General features: G+C 38.8%; 1 protein-coding gene across 2 annotated transcripts; it reads right to left on the bottom strand.

Annotated features, from left to right (window-relative positions):
• Positions 1-259: 259 nt before the first annotated feature.
• Positions 260-16,115, bottom strand: LOC103712041 (Tetratricopeptide repeat (TPR)-like superfamily protein). Of its 2 annotated transcripts, XM_008798417.6 has the most exons (21): positions 15,929-16,115; positions 15,744-15,818; positions 13,338-13,457; positions 13,222-13,262; positions 12,907-13,118; positions 10,513-12,596; positions 8,251-8,466; positions 8,000-8,147; positions 7,761-7,895; positions 7,479-7,678; positions 7,130-7,365; positions 6,819-7,029; positions 6,514-6,669; positions 6,255-6,412; positions 5,978-6,170; positions 2,598-2,992; positions 2,271-2,451; positions 1,891-2,123; positions 1,157-1,805; positions 1,000-1,075; positions 260-908 (listed from the first exon to the last, which is right to left on the bottom strand). In XM_008798417.6, the coding sequence occupies exons 1-21, from the start codon at positions 15,929-15,931 to the stop codon at positions 664-666; spliced, it is 5,967 nt and encodes a 1,988-aa protein (XP_008796639.4). In that variant the 5' UTR covers positions 15,932-16,115; the 3' UTR covers positions 260-663. The 2 variants fall into 2 exon arrangements, with proteins under 2 accessions (XP_008796639.4, XP_088559982.2); XM_088703856.2 differs by lacking the exon at positions 8,251-8,466.
• Between the last annotated feature and the right edge of the window lie 2,172 nt (positions 16,116-18,287).

Genomic DNA, 18,287 nt, shown 5'->3' with positions numbered 1-18,287 from the left:
AAGAAGGCCACATGTTACTGAAATCTGAAACTTTTGCCCGCAGCTCGACTAATTGGCAACATCAAACAACGAATATTTTTAATCACCAAACTGAACTCAACCAATTTGGAACCCTCATCTGATGATGTATTATCATCAGCCTGCCATCACACCGCGTGACAGCGGCCGATCATTTTGTTAAGTTGCAAGCAGATCGACGAGGAAAAAAGACAGAAATTTCTGTCTGTTCTGTAATCTTCCAGAATTTTATTAGTGATGCTTCAGATTCTAATTTGCACATTCTTTCAGCTCATTTTCCAATATGACAGATACAAAGAGTGTGTGTTACAGAAATTAGCTTGCGTATCAGTCGGCAATATCACCATTTGCACAACATACATGCATCATCCCTGGTTCACAAATGGCATCAAAGACTGTTACGCATCACCAGCTGGAGCTAAATGGTGTTTACCCGAGTTGAATCTGAACTTTGTTAAACAGTAATAACTACCTAATCTATGATGTTTACTGCATATGCCTCCTGTATGTTGTTGGCTGTCTTGTCTGTGCAGCACCAGTAGACCTGTGAAGATGCTGTAGTTGATTTTTGGGTCTCGTTAATAACAGGAGAAACGTTTTGAGACACATGCAAGGTTCCCTGCCTCCTTGAGCAGTAATAGCTACTCAATCTGTCATGTTTTCTCTGCAACCGTCCTGCTGAACGTTTTCGCTACCTTTGTTTGAGTTACACCGGTGGAGTTGTGAAGATGCTGAAGTTGGTTTTTGAGCCTCGTAATTTACAGGAGAAATGTTTGAGCCAAGTGCACTGCCCTCCTGATGTAGAGATCCAGAAGTTGCAACAACAGATGGACTACCCTCGGCTTCACTGCACTCATCCCGGTCCATCTTTTCTTTACTCCCACCTAGGGCTATCAATCAACATGGATAAAAGTGAGGATGGCAAAACATGAACAATATGCAATGCGATCAATCAATAGGTGTTGGAATAATGTGAAGAACCTGCATGTGCAACATTAGTTGGAATATTTCCTTGTGATGGAGCGGATGAAACAGCAATCCCCTTTTTCATCCTTGACTGCATCCACAACATTTGTAGAATTAATATAACGCTGTATATTTCTTTTTATGTAAACATAATCTTCAACTATTATTATACCTTTGCCTCTTCACAGTACTTCACAACAGCCGAGATGTTTGAATAACGGCCGTGCACCAGGGTGTATGCCCACAAAAGCAGTTTCCTTGGGATACTTAGGTCGAGGACATCAACTACATCATTGCCCTGCTGGGGTAGTCCTCCCACTGCTGACTGCAATGAGAATACTGTGTACAAGTTGATACCCGATGGAAATGTCCCACAAGAACTCTCTCGATAGAAATTGTAGGTACATCTCATTAAAGTTACAGCGGCCTCCATATTTTCTTCTAATGCTTGCCTAATTCGGATATTCTTGATCTTATATAGAGCCTCAAACCAATTCATATCTAGACCTTTTGTTTGAGCAGGACCTTCCAGTGGTGAGACCAAGAGCTCATCGGGCTGTAGGTCAACAAAAAGCAGAAGGCCAGATTCTAACCCACTAGGCTGACCACTAAGTTGTCCAGCATCAGGTAGTGGAGTGATCGAAGCCAATTTAATAAGAATAGAACGACACCATGCTAAAGATGCATGCTTGCATATTTTTGAGAAGTTATTATTCGACAATTTTGGGTTTTTGAAACGCTTCCGGATCTTCTCATTTATTCCTTCAATTGCGTCTAATCGGATATCACTCTCCAATAGGTGGATATATTGGTGGATATAACTGCCATGAGCAATAAGCCAGGCCGAGTAAGAAAGCACAAATGACTAAAGTTAGTATATTACAAGCACCAGTTTGGTCGACTTACCCATAAAGGTTGCTTTCTGATAAGTCTGGGTTATTCACCTCGGGTAAACTGCTTATGTCTGTCCACAAATTCACATGATCCATGAATATGTGGAACATTTTCTCTAACAATTGTTCGAGAGAAGTGTTGTTATCAGTAGCACCACGAGTCTCAGCATTGCGAATTGATGATGTCAGAACTTGTATGTATTTTCCAAGAGCAACTGGAACAATATCTCCCAGACACAAAGAGAACTGCACAGAAATGAGAGTTGCTATTGATCAAGAAACCATGACCCATAATTGCCTTATAAAATACTTGATGCATAAAAAAAAGAATGCTGTAAAATCGAGAGGGAAGTTCCCCACATCAAATCATGAGGCATATTTGTTAATATATACCCGCTTATCAGTTCGAAGGTACGTATAAGCCCTCTCCAGAGTCCACAGATCCCCAGTCTTCTCCAACAGATTCAGGTAGAGCAACATATACTTCCGTATACAAGTAATAAATTTCCGAGAACTTTCAGATAAACTGACCTCCAGACTCTTTTTGTTTCCACTGACACCTGGATTTCTCCGCCTGGCAACAGGAATGCACCATTTTCAATTGCATCTAGTGAGTATCATACAAGTCTACATTTATAAGCATCTTTGACATAGGAGATCATGAAAATTCATAATAAACAATGGATTATTAACTGTCATATGAGCAAATAAAATTTATACCTTCCCTTTCTCACCATACCATCAATCTCCCACATGTTCACCGTGAAAGAAGATCGAGATGACTTGAAACAAAATGAAAGCTCATCTTTTGCCCTCTCCAGATCCCCAACCGCCCCCCTTTTATACAGTCCTTGGGCAAGCATATATCTTGCCTTATGGAAATGCTTCAGCTCCCCTTCCACACAGATAGCAAGGGCAGAGAGACAATCATCATAAAGTATGTACCAGGCCTTATCTAATAAGTGAGGCTCAATGCTCTTTTTATCCTTTGAAACATCTGGCCCACAGACATCTTTCACATCCAAAGTCAACTGCAGAAGATCCTCGCTAGTCCAACTGAACAAATTTAGGATTGTGTCCTTTGTTGATTGATTAAAGGGATATGCAGCAACAATCTGAAAAGAGATGCAAGTCAACAAATTCAATTGTAATACGTGTCACAGTTAATCTTAAAATTGAAAAATTATATGCAAGTCTCAAAATCATTGTCTAGGATCATCTAAATCACAGATAATCTGGTGAGCAGTTTAAATGTCCATGGATAATCCTTCTCAAAAAAAAAAAGGTAAACCAGAAAATGACAATAACTGGAAATAAATAGATAATCATATTACTGAATTTGCACGTAAATTTGATAAGAAAAATTATAAATTCATCAATACTACCAAACATCTAGTTTACCCCAAGAACCATGTTCCAGATTACTTTTCAGAGATCAAGGATCAATCCTTGAAGGACTTCAGAATCCAATGTTCGTTTCCTTGTTTATAAGAATCCTTTTTTTGCCATTCCCTAATTTCTCTCTTCCTACAAGAACTGGAACCTATGAACACATCTGATGCATATCATTTTAGCGTATAAACAGTTCAGACCAGATGCTTAGAGTCCCATGTTTTATCTTGCAGATCAACAAATGTCCTTATCTTAATCAGATACATATCCATCAGATGCTCACAAGGCACCACCTGAGAGTTGTAAGAAACGAAGTGCATGCATCTATTAATCACCTCCGCTACTCTGAACAGAAGTTAGAGCATAACCTGAAAGATGTTAGGCAGGAGTCTCTAACTGAAGTGGAATCATGCAGTCATACAAGAGATTGCATTCAAAAGTTGAAAAGATATGGTAACATCCTATACTGTATTAGCTTCTTCTGAGTATCCAATGACCTCAATGAATCCTCCATTGATTTTCTCCTCATCACTTTACGTGCAAAATTGATGGTTTATTCAGATGAGTCGATAATTAAATTATCTGACAGTAGCAATGGAGTTTGTGCATTACATCCTATAAATATTAAATTGTGAACTATGAAATTTTGAGCGCTGTGTTAGTTTAACCAAAACAAGTTGCTCAAACACTTCGACATGGACAATAAGTTGCAGGTTGAAGAAAAACAAGCATTCTGTTAGGATGGTGCAGTTTAGCGGTTAATCTTGGCAAGTAGCTGAACATAGGGAACTAACTAGTTACTTGGGCTAGCAAGCTAAACAACATAGCGTAAGAGCATAGATGGTAATTGACTACCTAGTTGCCCAGGCTAGCAAGCCAAACAACTAGTATGAAACTCAGGATGCAGACAAAAGAACCTTTGATGACAAAAGGAGAGCAATAAGACCAAGGGTGCTAAGAGGGATCAAGTGTGTAACACAAAAGAAGGTAAACAATCACTAAAGCCAAACAACTGAAAAAATCAATTTTATACACAAGAAAAAAATAAAAGACGACCAAAAGAATTGAAACATTGGTGTAACGAAGAAAGCAGAAAAAATAACTGAAGACACTAAAAACAAATGAACCAAGAGCACTGAAGCTCAAAAGAACATTCCAAAACCAAAAAACGGCCACCAATGGCCTGGGGGAAAAAAAAAACCTTTTACATATTCAGTGGAAGAAAGATCCCAAACAAGATGATAAACACAGATTTGAGCACCAACATAACTTTGATATAGTTGAACTCATCGAAATTTGAGCCGATCCAACATGATATCCTAGAGGCTGGGCCGTCAATTTTTCACAGATGAAATATCATATAGTTTCAAAACCTCAAAAGTTAAAGGAGCAAGGTTTAGAACGGTTGCCAGTATGTTATTTATTGTACGATAGGGGCCAAAAACTCAGTATATAATTATATATAATAACAAATGGCTAATGTCATTCAATAAGTAAAATTTAATAGAAGAGTAAAACATGTAAAACATGTATACATGCATGTACAAAAAAGTTATATGTCATTCCTACAAAGATGGGATAGAGCCCCTTAATTAAGGTAAATATTTAAACAAGGTCCAGCAAACTGGCACCGGGACCCATACCGGTCGGCAGTTGGTTTGGTTCGGTACTAGTTTAGTACCATACCAACATACGGGACGCAATCGCGTGTCGGTTTGGAACTAGCATGCCAATTTTTTTCTGATGTTTTTTAAGTTTGAATTAATAGTGATCAATATTTTTTCAATAATTTTAAGTATAATTTGATGTTTCCTTCTTCTTCTTCCTCCTTCTCCTCCTCCTCCTCCTTCTCCTTCTCCTCCTCCTTCTCCTTCTCCTCCTCCTTCTTCTTCTCCTTTCCTTCTTCTTCTTCTCCTTCTTCCCCTTCTGCTTCTCCTTCTTCTTATTCTCCTTCTCCTCCTCCTTCTCCTTATTCTGATTCTCCTTCTCCTCCTCCTTCTCCTCCTCCTCCTCCTCCTCCTTCTTCCCCTTCTCCTTCTTCTCCTTCTCCTTCTCCTCCTCCTTCTTCTTCCATCAAATCAATATCTCTAGCCATCAAAAAGCAGCTAAAGATTAGAGTAGGGTGAGAATTGTAGCATGAGTCAATTATAGGGTAATTGCATACTAGGTTTTCGTAATAACCAGATGCATTAAATGTGACAGCATTGCTCTAGAAGTTTCAACTACATAGAATTATATTGTTTATCTACCAAAAAAAAAAATGTAGCTGCACATGCAAAAATACCAAAGGTTTTTATGGACATCCCTTGCTACACGTGTTCTCCTCCAACACAAGTCTTCCCGATTAACATGTATGAGTATGCACACACTAACATGCCTGCTTGTTCCCTTCCATGAAAGCATAAATGATGTATAATCCTTCATTTTTTAACTTAACCTTTTCAAGATTAAAGAGCATGACTACTTTTTCCTAGGTATATAATTATAGGTCATGTTATAGATTCTCCAAGATGAGATCCCTAGTAGCAGATAGCATGTATTGCTAGGTACATAATTATAAGTAATATTAAAGATTCTCCAAGATGAGATCCCTATTAGCAGAAAGCGTGTAGCTTTGCAGAAAGTATTTTGTAACAAGTAGCATTTTTTAATAAAATTACAATGGCAAGAAAACCATGTTATGAGACAAATGATACTTTTAGACAAACCTGAAGAACATCTAGATTCTGTTTTCCTCGAGTATAAAGTAACTTCAAGCGTGATGCATGCATTCTATATACAGGATCAACAGCAGATGGATTCAGTGAGGCAGCTTTGCTATAGTATGAAAATGCCTTTGCAGGTGAATGTCCCATCTTTTCACACAATTTTCCAAGGTAAAAGGCATGGAGCCACTCAGGCCTATAATTTAATAAGTGACTGGATCAGTTCACATAGAAAAACCAATAACAGAACAGAAACATAGGCATGCAGAAGCTAACTTACGTAAGTGCAAAAGCCCTCTCAAAGTGTTTCATCGAATTCTGACAAAATGTCATCCATGCTGTGTCCTTTGTTGGTACAAGAGATCTCTGATCATAAAAGGGTACAACATTCTGAAGGCTGTCATAGTAAACTAGAGCCAATAATTCATGTATCTGACTCTGGAAGAGAAGAAGCAAAATTTTCAGTGAACTGATCCAAAAATTACATAAAGCAACCATAACACAACAAAAGAGGAATAGACCATCCACATAAAAGGCACCTGTTGGATTGTAGTAGCAGCTAGGGCTAAGCTCATTAATAAACAGCGCCTACTCCGCCTTCGACCCATCTCAACTCTTTGAGGTAGAACAGTGTTCTTTCTCCAATCTAAAATGTTTATGTGTTTGCTCCCATCATTCAGCAACAAATCCACCTCCTGTTCGGCAGGGAAAGAATTTTTTATCTCAAACAAATGGAGCCATGATACTCGAAATGATGAGCATCATAAATAATAAAGGCACATAAATCTAATGCTAGAACCTTTTACAGGAATCAAAATGATGCACAAGTATAAGTATGTCCTACCTCATCATAAATATTTGCAAGCTTCTGCCAGCTCTCAAAACGCAGTGGGTTGTAAAGTAGATCACATTTGAAGAGATTAGCATTTTGCTCAACAAATTCTTCGCCTTCTTTTTTAAGTACAAAGCCAGGATATTTATCAGTGGCACTTATCTCTTCGGCCTGGGCTATAAAATAATACAAGTTGCAATAAACTTCTAAATATGGCTCAGAGCTGCAATCATCCATCAAAACACAGCATAAAGTTCATTAAATAAAATTGTGTATTAAATTGATTAAATAATTGGAGAAATGAAGTCGCGTGTTAAGCAAACCTCGCAACTGATAATTTCTTGAATGTTTCAGGGTCTCTTCCATTGCTGAACAATATATTCATGATGGATTCCCGATTCCCGTTGGATTCATATATTTCACAGAGCTTATTCTCACATAAATCAGGACCATCTAAGAACTTGTCAATCACATTGTCGGCTAAAATATCGTCAGGTGGCTGAGGGAAATGTTTACGTATAGCCCTCAGCACTCTTCGGAGTTTAACCAGTCCAGCTCTCTGAGACATGAAAAAATTGTACAATCAAGAGTCAAAAAGATTTAATATTAATTAATATGCTTCCAATGTCATCCTAAAAAAAAAAGGGTTAACATGGAAATTCAGCTACTCACTGATAGAGATCTTGCATATGGTAAAATATACTGAAATACATCAGCGCATTGCTCCTTGGTTTGGTAATCTCCACGACTAGTGTTTTTATGTACGGCTAGGTCATCTTCACTGGATGAATCTGGATTTATCTTAAGACCATATAAGCAGAAAAAGCTCTGGTCCAAGGCATTATCAATACCCAACTCCACCTTCTCTATTTCTACATCAACCACAAGACTATCAAGTATCAACATCAGCAAGTGTATTGTTTTTGCATTGCCATCTAGACAAATCAGACTTACCATCTGTAGAATTCTTTCCAGTTTCTTGTCCCTCCTCAACCTTATCCTGTTCTTCATGAGCATAGAGATGATAGCGAGTCATGTCTTCTGTGGCATTCTTGCATGGAGATGCAATTTCTTCTTTACCGTTTGTACCTAAACCAAATTTAGAGTTCAACTTTGACACAGTCAGAAATGGTTTTCCATGCTACTGTGAGAAGCCAACTTATCCCTCTGCCCGATTTCCAAATGCAACTTACCATTTAGTGACTTCAGTTTCACATCTAAGGATAACAAATGCTTTATTGCAAACTTGAGAAATGTCCCTTCCTCCCCTTCACCATCCTTGCCAGCACAGCAGAGCCCATACTCAGCAAGCAAGTCATGGACTGCCACAATTAGGTCAACCTGTGATGTTATATACATCATAAAGTGATCAGATAAATTGTTAATATGAGGAAAAAAAACTCAGATAATAAGCTCATTTCTACCAATACTGAATAGATATTACTTGGGTTTTGACAGAAACTGTAGGGTCGATGTGTTGCAGTTTGCAGAAAGCAATGGCTGCATCTACAAGGCACAAACATTCCATCTGATTTGTTTGAACTGAAGTTCCTGAACTGGATGATTTTTGGCTGAGAATAATTCTCACTGCACTGCACATAACTGTCAGGAGCAGAGACTGAATACTGGCAATGATGCAAACGAGAGAACTAAACTCATCCTGTGAGAAACACATCAAACAGCGCTTCAACTTAATATGTTATGCATTGATGAAAAACTTTGCAAAGTAATCATTTTTAAAAGGTTGTCCAAGACATGTTCTACTGAGAGGGCCTTCTAGCCTTTTGCTTTTTATGTGCATGCATGTCTGTCTGTGTGTGTATAAGAGGGAGGGGGGACAGAGAGAGAGAGAGAGAGAGAGAGAGAGAGAGTTAAGTGGAAGAGAAACCACCTAAGACTCACTAAACAAATTCAAATTTGAATACAGGGATAATGGTGGTAGGAAGCCGGACCACAAAGATTATTGGACTAAAACCTTAGCATGAAAAAAAGATACCTCGCTCAAGAGATACAATTCACAAAAGAAATACAGAAATAAAAATCAAGCAGCAAAATCATGGGTCCATTACAGATAAAAACTCTCGAAGACTTGATTGGAACTTTAACCTTCATGTGGGACAGTAGGTCTCCCCATTGATCAACTTAGATGGCAGAAGGAAACAGAATGACCAATTATTGCCTTCAAAATAGATCCTCGAAGACCAGCATTTCAAAATGATCCCCGTAGGCAAGATGTTTGCTTCAGGAAAGCTGGGCTTGCAAACAGAATCTCAGCAAATGAGATTCTGGACAGGGTACACATCATCATAAGTTGAAAGCTTTGTTGTGAAACTGCAGCCAGATCAGATATTTAATTTCCAATTCTTATGTCCTTAGTAAATAGAAAGGCTTTTTTTCCCAGCTAATATGAAGTCATAAAGACATGTATCTGTGAAAATGCATTATAAAACTCACCACCAACTTCTAGATTCATTGCAACAATCTTAGTACTCTGAAATCTTCTACCTAGGGTGCTGCACCCACTTTAGACTCTTTGGTATCTCACTCTTGCACCAATTTCGTCAGTGCTTCCTTGAAATCTTTTTGAGAACTCTGGTTCCCCGATCCTGTACCCACTCCCAATTCATTTAACTAAGCTCACAGCAACAAGAAACTCTAAGCATGCACAACCTCTCTACTTGTCTGATGTCTGCCACATGAGTGGGGGTTGCTCAAGTAGAGAAAGCAGAGGAAGAGATAAGTGGAGAAGATCATGAAAGACTGCCAATCCTTCAATCCTGAGATCTTTAGGATAATGGAATCAAACTAAGCATATGATTTCCAATAACTGCAAGAACAACCACCCAATCCTTAACACTTCACCATTATCTCTTAAGGACCTTTTCACCTATGTGGGAGATGTCATGCAAATATGTTAGCAGGAATTACAAATAAACCCTCTACACCAAGCTAAAGAGATGCCATAGGTCACTAGCATGGTATGCTGTACCGATCGGTACCGGTCGGTACCGAACGTACCGTACCCATACCGATGGGTACCGGTATTGGTACGCCAATGTCGGTACGCCTAGCGTACCGCATACCGTACCGTACCGACACTCGGTATGCCTATACTAGTGCGGCACCGGTACAAGGTTCGGTACCGGTACGGCGAACCTTGGTCACTAGTCTCCTCAAATTCCATTACTGAAGTGATCATGATGTCGTTAACCATAGCATGGGAGGTACCCATCAAGTAAAGGACACATTATCACCACAGGTTAAATGACTGTCCCACCATTAGCTTCTTCTCTGATATTTCACTTTGATAACAACTTCACAGAACTAGTCCGCTGTTCATCCAGGTTCTACATCGATTAATCTAAAGGTGCTTTACTTCAGTTTTTTATCAATCTAAAGAATTCCTCTAGTACCTTTCAGTATACAAAAAATTTGCCCAATGATCAGCCAAAAATTAGTGTTGGTAGAAGTGTTAAGATTATTGCATAGTGGCTCGAATGTGTACAGGAGAAAGAGTATCAGCAAACACAAGTTAAGAGTACACAAATCAGTAATTATAATTATATGTTGACAATTGTAAATGACATACTCTAATAAAATGGATACAATGCACAAACTTAAATTTCATTTTAAATATGACGCAGAATAATAAACACTAACAGGCCAACATATTTTAAAGCTAAAACTAAAATAAAAGATAACTTACATAAGTATCATTTTGATCAATAGAATTCTTCACTTGAGTTGCACTTTGAGATATATCCTCAACTTCTTTGACCAACATATGTATCCAGTGCCTCCTTATGGGTTCTGAGATATCCAAATCAGAAGCAGCACTAGCTTTTGGCAATGAACTTTTGTCCGTTTGTGATGCAGGAGAACCTATCATACCAGCTGCAACAGTTAACACTTGCACTTTTCGCCGGTGACAGTTCAGATATACCTGAATATCCATTGATTCTGCCTTTTCACATGATGACATTAGGACATTTAATGCTGATAGTTCAATTGATGCAGCTGTTTCACTTTCTTTCGAGTCACCTGATACTACATCAAGGTAGACATCTTTAGTAGAAAGCAGAAGTGGAGCAAGAACCTTTATAGACTCTGTGTACATTCCTTTTTCAATCATTTCATCAGTGATCTTTCTAAGTAATGAATCAAGTTTAAGTAAGTTAATCTCATGAAGAACTCTATCAACAGTTAGAAAATTCACAAGCTTGCAATGAGGCAGAAAGACAAAATCCTTAGTCTCTTCAAATTTCTTGTTCTTCCTCAGAAGCGATAAGCAAATGGAGAACTCATTAAAAGCTTTTGCCTTAGAGCCAGAAAAAAGGGACAGATGACCACTTAGCCAGAAGAAGCGAACCCAAAATGCACTGTTATTGGTCAGAATAGAATTTTGCTCAGAAATTTCTTGGCAGCCAGAGTCCCCAGCCAACATTGTAGTTGCATTTTGAGAAGTAACAGTTAAAGGCATATTTTCTTCCTCGGCTGTGCAATGTACACACTCTGCTGTTCCATTAGGATCGTTTGTCTCTGTGGTAATATTTGGACCACTGAAATGATTACCCATACTGACCAAGTCATGGGGAGAATCCAAAGATACCAACTCAATGACTTTGCAAAGATGATAAGATGCCTCCAAGAAAAACTCTGACTGTTTTGATTTGTTAGCAGACCATGATCCTTGGTCATAGTATAGCTCAGCAAGAAATAAACTACACAATGGTGACCTATCCTGACCCCAGTGTCTAGTCAGTTTTTCTAATTCCAGAAACTTGATGAAGCTGTCATGAAAGGGAATACCTTTGTGGGCAACCTCTTCTAGTATCAAATGACCTATATGATAGGCACCACAATTCTTTGAAGCTTTCGATATAAATTGTACAACATCATTATGCTCAAGAATTGGTGTGTATGTGGAAATGCTAGGACGAGAACCATCACAACTACTGGAACTATCATGATTTTCAGTACTTTGCCTTTTGAGAATAAAAGGTTCTAGAAATCGAAAGGCAACTTTTGCCAGATCCTTGCCACCAGCTTCCAAGTCTTCTTTCCCTGACTTGCGACTTCTAAGCCTTTCAAGACGTGTACTACGCCTTTCCTGAGGATGATCTCTGTCTGTGCAGACATCCTTTTCCTTCACCTCACTTGATTTCTCAAATCCATGAGAACCTAGTGACGTGTTATCACCAACAGGACAAACACCATGTGTTTTTCCTTCTGCAGGGTCCAGAATAATTTCTGGAGCTGTAGCTAAGCGTATGTCTATCTTGGTACAGGTAAAACTTCCCATATTTTCAGAAAACTGAATTCCTGACCTCCCCTTATCAGGGCTTGTATCACTGGAAGAAACTTTTCCTTGTCTTTCAGTTAAGTTTTCACTTATTGCATCATCATGGTCATGCGCAAACCCTGGCCCAGAAATCTTCCCATCTTTTGGAAGAAAAATGCAAAGGATTCCCTCTACAAGGGTTGACCATGTTGCTCCAGTCAACTGCAGCTCTATGTTCTGATTGCATCTTTTTGACACTCTACTATTGTCTATCTCATCATCTGTTAGTTTTCTTTTGTCCGGAAACTTAAGCCTGACATGTTTTGGTTCCAGTTTATCTACACCACGAGGTGCAAACGGTACTGGTTCAGCATCCTCGATGGTGTTCTTGACATGCAAAGCACGAGAATGTGATGGCCAGTGCCTAAGTATTAGATTTGCCACAGAGAGGCATGCAACCTCATCCCCTATAGCAATAAGTACCTCCAAGAGTTTTTCCATGCAATTCCCTGCATACAATAACCATAGTTGTTTAATTATAAAAGCTAGTATGAATATTAATAGCAAATTAAACAGGAAAAAAATCTTATGACATACTAAATGGACATGAACTGGGGCTTGCCACAATGGTAACACCCTTCTGCTTAACAAACAGAGGTTCTACCATTCTAGGTTCAAGCACTTGGTGCTGCATCCCCAAGTATTTAGGCCCAGGTAAGTATAGTGTGGGTGGGTCTCGCTCGCTTCACTCTCTCGCCCCCCCCCCCCCCCCCCCAAAAAAAAAAAAAGAGAGACTACAAGGACAAGTAAGATATGTACAGTTGTTAGGGCTGCATAAAAGCCCTTGCTCAAATGCCCATCTCGAGGTGCTCATTAAGCCCATTGCGCACGAAAGTGTTCCCAACTGATTCCAAACAACTGAATCATTTGCATCAATCTCTACAGCTTGAAGATAGCAGTGTAGAGCACTCTCATAATGCATGGAGCCTTGTTGGAGGAAGACAGCAGCAAGATTCTTCAGGGACAAAAATCTGTTCGAACAATGGAAAGGAGAACAGTGTTTCTCCCAAGTTTATTTACAAAAAGAAAAAGAAAGAAAGAAAGAAAGAAAATGGAAGGTTGCAGGCTGCAAACCTTAACTGCAAAAGATGACGATCACTAGCATTATCATCGATCTAAAGAAAACAACAATATGATCATTGGCATGAATGTGAAGAATAACCTAAAAATTCTTTGGCTGTTGAGTTTACCTGAGCACTTGATACCAGAGGGTCCTTTAAAACAGTCTCTAAAAGTTCACGTGCTTTTGCATAATCTTTAGCTTGCAATTTCAGAAGTCCCTCATGGTAAGTTTGAGAAACATGAAACTCCTGAGAAAGATACTCAGAATTTGTCAAGAAAGAGTTCCATCTAAAGCAGTAATTTCAGATGAGAAAAGTGTGCCATAATAGTATATCACATTCTGAAATAAAAGTGGGCTGATGAAATAATGAAAAATCAGCAAGCTAATCTTTAACAGAAATTAAAACACAACAAGCATGTCCCAGCACAAGCAGTGAACATGATGTTTTGTGAAAAACATACATAGGAATGCTTCAACACAACTGCACGTGGTTCATGAGTATACCGGGAACCAGTTATTACATTGGCATAGTATAGGGGACCAGCTATTACATTTGAGTGAAAATTATGGAAATATGGGGTGACATCAATGTTTAGGGATTTTTTGTGCACTCTAGCTCCTATTCTAGACGAGTTGCAGCAGTAACAAAAGAAAGAACTCAGGCAGCACATCAATACAACAGAACATGCAAACTGCTCTTTCACCATCCTCACTCTTTTTTCTTCCTTCTTTTCTACTTTCTTACTGTGTGGTGGTTGCCATGAATTTTACATAGTATTAGATTATTCTATCTTTACTTTTTTTTCTATAGGAGTCCATCGCTTCCCCCACTCTATTTTTTAAAGAAAAAACTGCATGCATATTAATTTTCAAGCATATCCATAAGCAAACAAAAACAAATATGCTTTCATGTTTGTGAAGCTTGTTGATGCCTATTTGACTGCATGCCTACTGGAGATTTAATCCAAATCAAACAAAGGCTTATATGTGGGATCCTGATTCCAAAGCTAATGCAGAATGACATTAGCCTGATTCTAACAAGTTCCTGGATACAGTTTGCTCGCTTTATTTCTTTGCTGCTCTATATCAGTTCCATTGCATGGTTGTAGTGTGAGAGAACCATTTGTTGCATTTCTTCAACTCAGATACCAAACTTGCAGTGCAGGATGATATAGGCATGGTCCATTCATCTTGACTGAGTTAAATAAGCAATCTCAGCATCGGTATATCAAATCCTGGCTGGACATGGGAGAAACGGTTGTTCTACTTGGGAGGGAAAGTTAGAGACTCTTTCATGTTTAAACAGTCCTTATGGACTGAAAGTAGGTCCATATGTAATGCTATAATAGCACCGAAGTAGAGGAATTCATGTAATTTTGGCTCTTATTGGTATTGAGCAACATCCAGCCTCCTAAGTAAAAGAAGGATTTTACGCTATGAACGGATGCATCATAGCTTATACAACAAACATAGATCAAGCTGTAGACAAGCATTTAATGTGTCATCTGTCATACTTGTGTTGGCCTAGCCATCATGGTATGACATTATGTCAAAATCCTAGCAAGCAGGAATTTGACACTGGAAAGCATTTTTTTTTTTGTTTCTTCTAAGTTTATACTGTTTCTGATCAGTATATAAGTGGCAAATAGTTACAATGAAACCATTCAAACAAGAATTTCTAAGCCAGATCTACATCTCAAGTTGAAACTACACATGCATGATGATGGTAGCAATAACAATTAGACATTACTCCATGCTCATAAATGTTCTTTCATTCTATCAAAGTTCTATTTTAAGTAGTTAAAGAAAATTGCATAAACACATAACCGAAAAGAATACTTACATGTATTTGAAATATATATGTGCCCTCATTTATAACCCAATTTACAGTCACCTAACATACCAAGGAAACCCTTAATGATACATAAGATATCTAGAAAATTTTCAGTATTAATGATAGTAATGCCATGGCAACTTAGTCCACTCCAGTACATGACATATCTAGAAACCTCTGAATGTTCATCTCATTATCAATTGCCTTGCCTGCAGCTCATACGCTAACAAACAACACCTTTTCACAATTTTGTACACGGCTACACACAGGTGTTCCCTTTGCTGTACTACTTTACTTTCTCTTAATAAAACTCTCCGATGGAATCCCCCCACCATAGACATTACAGAGAGAGAGATAGAGGGGGGAAAAAACTGAGCTAAGCAACATCACAAAGAACACCCGCAGAAAACTTCATTTTAACAAAAGTGGGTCCCGGCAGTGAGCCGGACGGGCACCACTGAATCAAGCAATTGTTCTGTTCAAGATTCAATCTTCCGACGCTGAAAATATGCAGCAAATAAAAGAACTAGCTGAAATCAAGAAACTGTAGCGCATAATCCCTAGCCGAGTGCGAATTAAAAACCGAAAAAATTAGTCAGCAGAGCGAATGGCATACACCAAACAACACTAGAATCAAACGTCACACGAATAAGAAGAAGAAAAAGAAAGGAAGAGAGGAGGGCAAAGGGAAGGCCGTGCCTGGGCTTCTTTGGTGGGGGCTAACGGCTCCCACAGGCCGCTGGAATCGGTCTCGTTGATCGCCGCAATGGAGAACTGGAGAAGACGCCACGGAAGGCATTCAGATAAAGACGAGGAGGGAAAGCTTGGGGAGAGAGGGGATAGAAGCAAGGGAAAGAAAGGAGGAGAAGGGAGATGGCGCTCACCATCGCTAGAGGCGGTTTTGGGCTGTTCGAACCTGAAGACTCGTTGCAGCCCCCTCGGCAAAGTATACAAATCCAACTCCAGCTCCGGATCCAGATAAAAGAGTAGAGGATTTTGCCCTTCAGAAAGAAGGCGTCTCACCCGGTGGGACTGTTTTGTAGACCCTATTTTGGTTTTGTTTAATTGCATAGCCTCGACTGTACGCTAAAAATATATATAGAATTATAGCAGTAATTTTAAAGATTCACTAATTGGTATGCCGAATAAGATTGAATACCCAGATTACAGATTATTGTTGATAATCATTGATGCATTAAAATATCTAAGAATTAGAATTGCGGATTATGTTGATATCATTACTCGTGCATCAAATATGTAAACAAAATTGAATTATACTAATTATACTTGTATGCTGAATACTTGCTTAGATCAATCACGATATGCACATTTTAAAGTATGTCTAGATTGTAATCCAGTGAAGTTTGATATTTAGATTATTGCAAAATATCATTTCATTGCCATGGAGGCTATTATTGCAAGGGGAAAAAAAATGTTTATAACATGTGATTTTCTATATACAACCATCTTTTAGCGAGCCTTGGGATCTTGCATGAGCTTTTTAATTAATAATCAAAAGGAGTGTGTTAAAATATTTGCGGAAGAATAAAAAAATAAAAAAATGAGAAAAAAAATAATTTTATTTTTTTGTTCTAGGATTATATATATTCGTATATAGACTCCATACAAGAAAAATAATGGAGGTTGATATAAAATTATGCTATCAAAAGAAAATATTATGTAATCTCTAAAATCACTCTAACAAGTTTATGCTAACAAAAAAATAATACCGATAGATACAGAATTATACTAACAAAAAAAAATATTATAGGCTAATACAGATTGTTATGTGATTTCTAAAATTATGCTAATAGAGTAGAGCCCCTCTGTACTTGCCTTTATTAAGCAACCAATAGTTTCAGATTGCACATGTTCAAGAACATCAAGCAAGAGTACTCCATTCCAAGTGACCTAGTTATGGTCAGCCCCATGGCCTGCGAACAAGTCAGCAACTTGGTTTGCCACCTCGAGTGTGGAAACCAGAGTACTGATTTTACCCTGGCATGCATTCAAAAGACATAATGAACGATTTAGGAGCTTTGGAAAAAAGGTTGGTCGGTCCGTAAGAGCATGCTGGTGTGATTCACCACCAGTCAGCCGACTGCCGGGCTACCTTGAATGTAAGTGATGCCTTGAAACAGAACATTGGTGAGATTTGTGCAGAGATACAATTTGCTGCCAGTTTAGGCATTGAAGAACACAATGGTGATTCATTTATGAGAAAATCATTGCAAAAACAATGGTGATTCAACTTGCTGCCGGTTTTGCTTCTCTAAATGATGGTTTGGGAGTGGAATAGTAAGGCTAGTGGGGGGCATGAAGTCATGCATGCGAAAGATTCCTCCTACCACATGGCAGAAGCATATTTTGGTGACTTGAATACCGAGTTACTAAGCTAATATTGTGCGGCCTGCGAGAATCGGCGCAATATGCAAGAGATGGTTGGATTCTGAGTTACTAAAAGTTAATATCCTATGTGCCCGAGGAGCCTTTCATGTGGACATAAAGGTTTAATGCCTTGATGGATCATGACTTCAACTATACTGGCCTTACAGTGGAAGGTTGCTAGCATAAGCACTTAAAGTTCGGGTTAATGCAGCTGACTGCATATAGCTGAAATCAATCAAGGTTTTTGAGGCTCTGATGTTAGAGAGAGAGAGAGAGAAGGGCCAAGACAAATATTGTCTTCATTACTCAACCAAGATTCAAGTTCTAATTATTTCCTATGATCTCTCTTTAATTGGTGTCAGCGTTCGAGTTGCGGATCAAGAAAAAAAAAGGGAGAGATTTTTTTTCATGGCCTCATAAGCCTGGCCGGCAGTCATGGCTCCATCTCCGATCACAGAGATGACGTGATTCTTCTTCCTTAACAGATCTCTAGCCACTGCCATTCCTGCAAAACATTCGAAAGATGAAAACATGTCAACTTTGCATGAGGAAGATTCAAATGAGATAAAGGAATTGAATCACCAAAAGACTGCAAGACATCAGTTTTGGGAAGAAAAAAAAAAAACAAGAAGGAACGCGGAGATGACTAAGGGCTTTAAAGAGCTCACCAAGCCGGCAGAGATGCTTGTAGAGCTATGCCCTGTACCGAAGGCATCAAAAATGCACTCATCCCTTTTGGGGAAGCCTGAAAGCCCGGAGGTCTGCCTGATAATATGCATCCTTCCCCTCCTTCCGGTCAAAATCTACGTGGATAGGCCTGCAGTTCAATCAATTCAACTTCAAAACCCCATTCTC

Source organism: Phoenix dactylifera, chromosome 9, assembly GCF_051530095.1.
Source record: "Phoenix dactylifera cultivar Ajwa chromosome 9, Ajwa_hap1_PhDact_Kaust_v1.1, whole genome shotgun sequence".
NCBI classification, from domain to species: Eukaryota; Viridiplantae; Streptophyta; class Magnoliopsida; order Arecales; family Arecaceae; genus Phoenix; species Phoenix dactylifera.
This window is presented reverse-complemented; position numbering and strand designations above follow the sequence as displayed.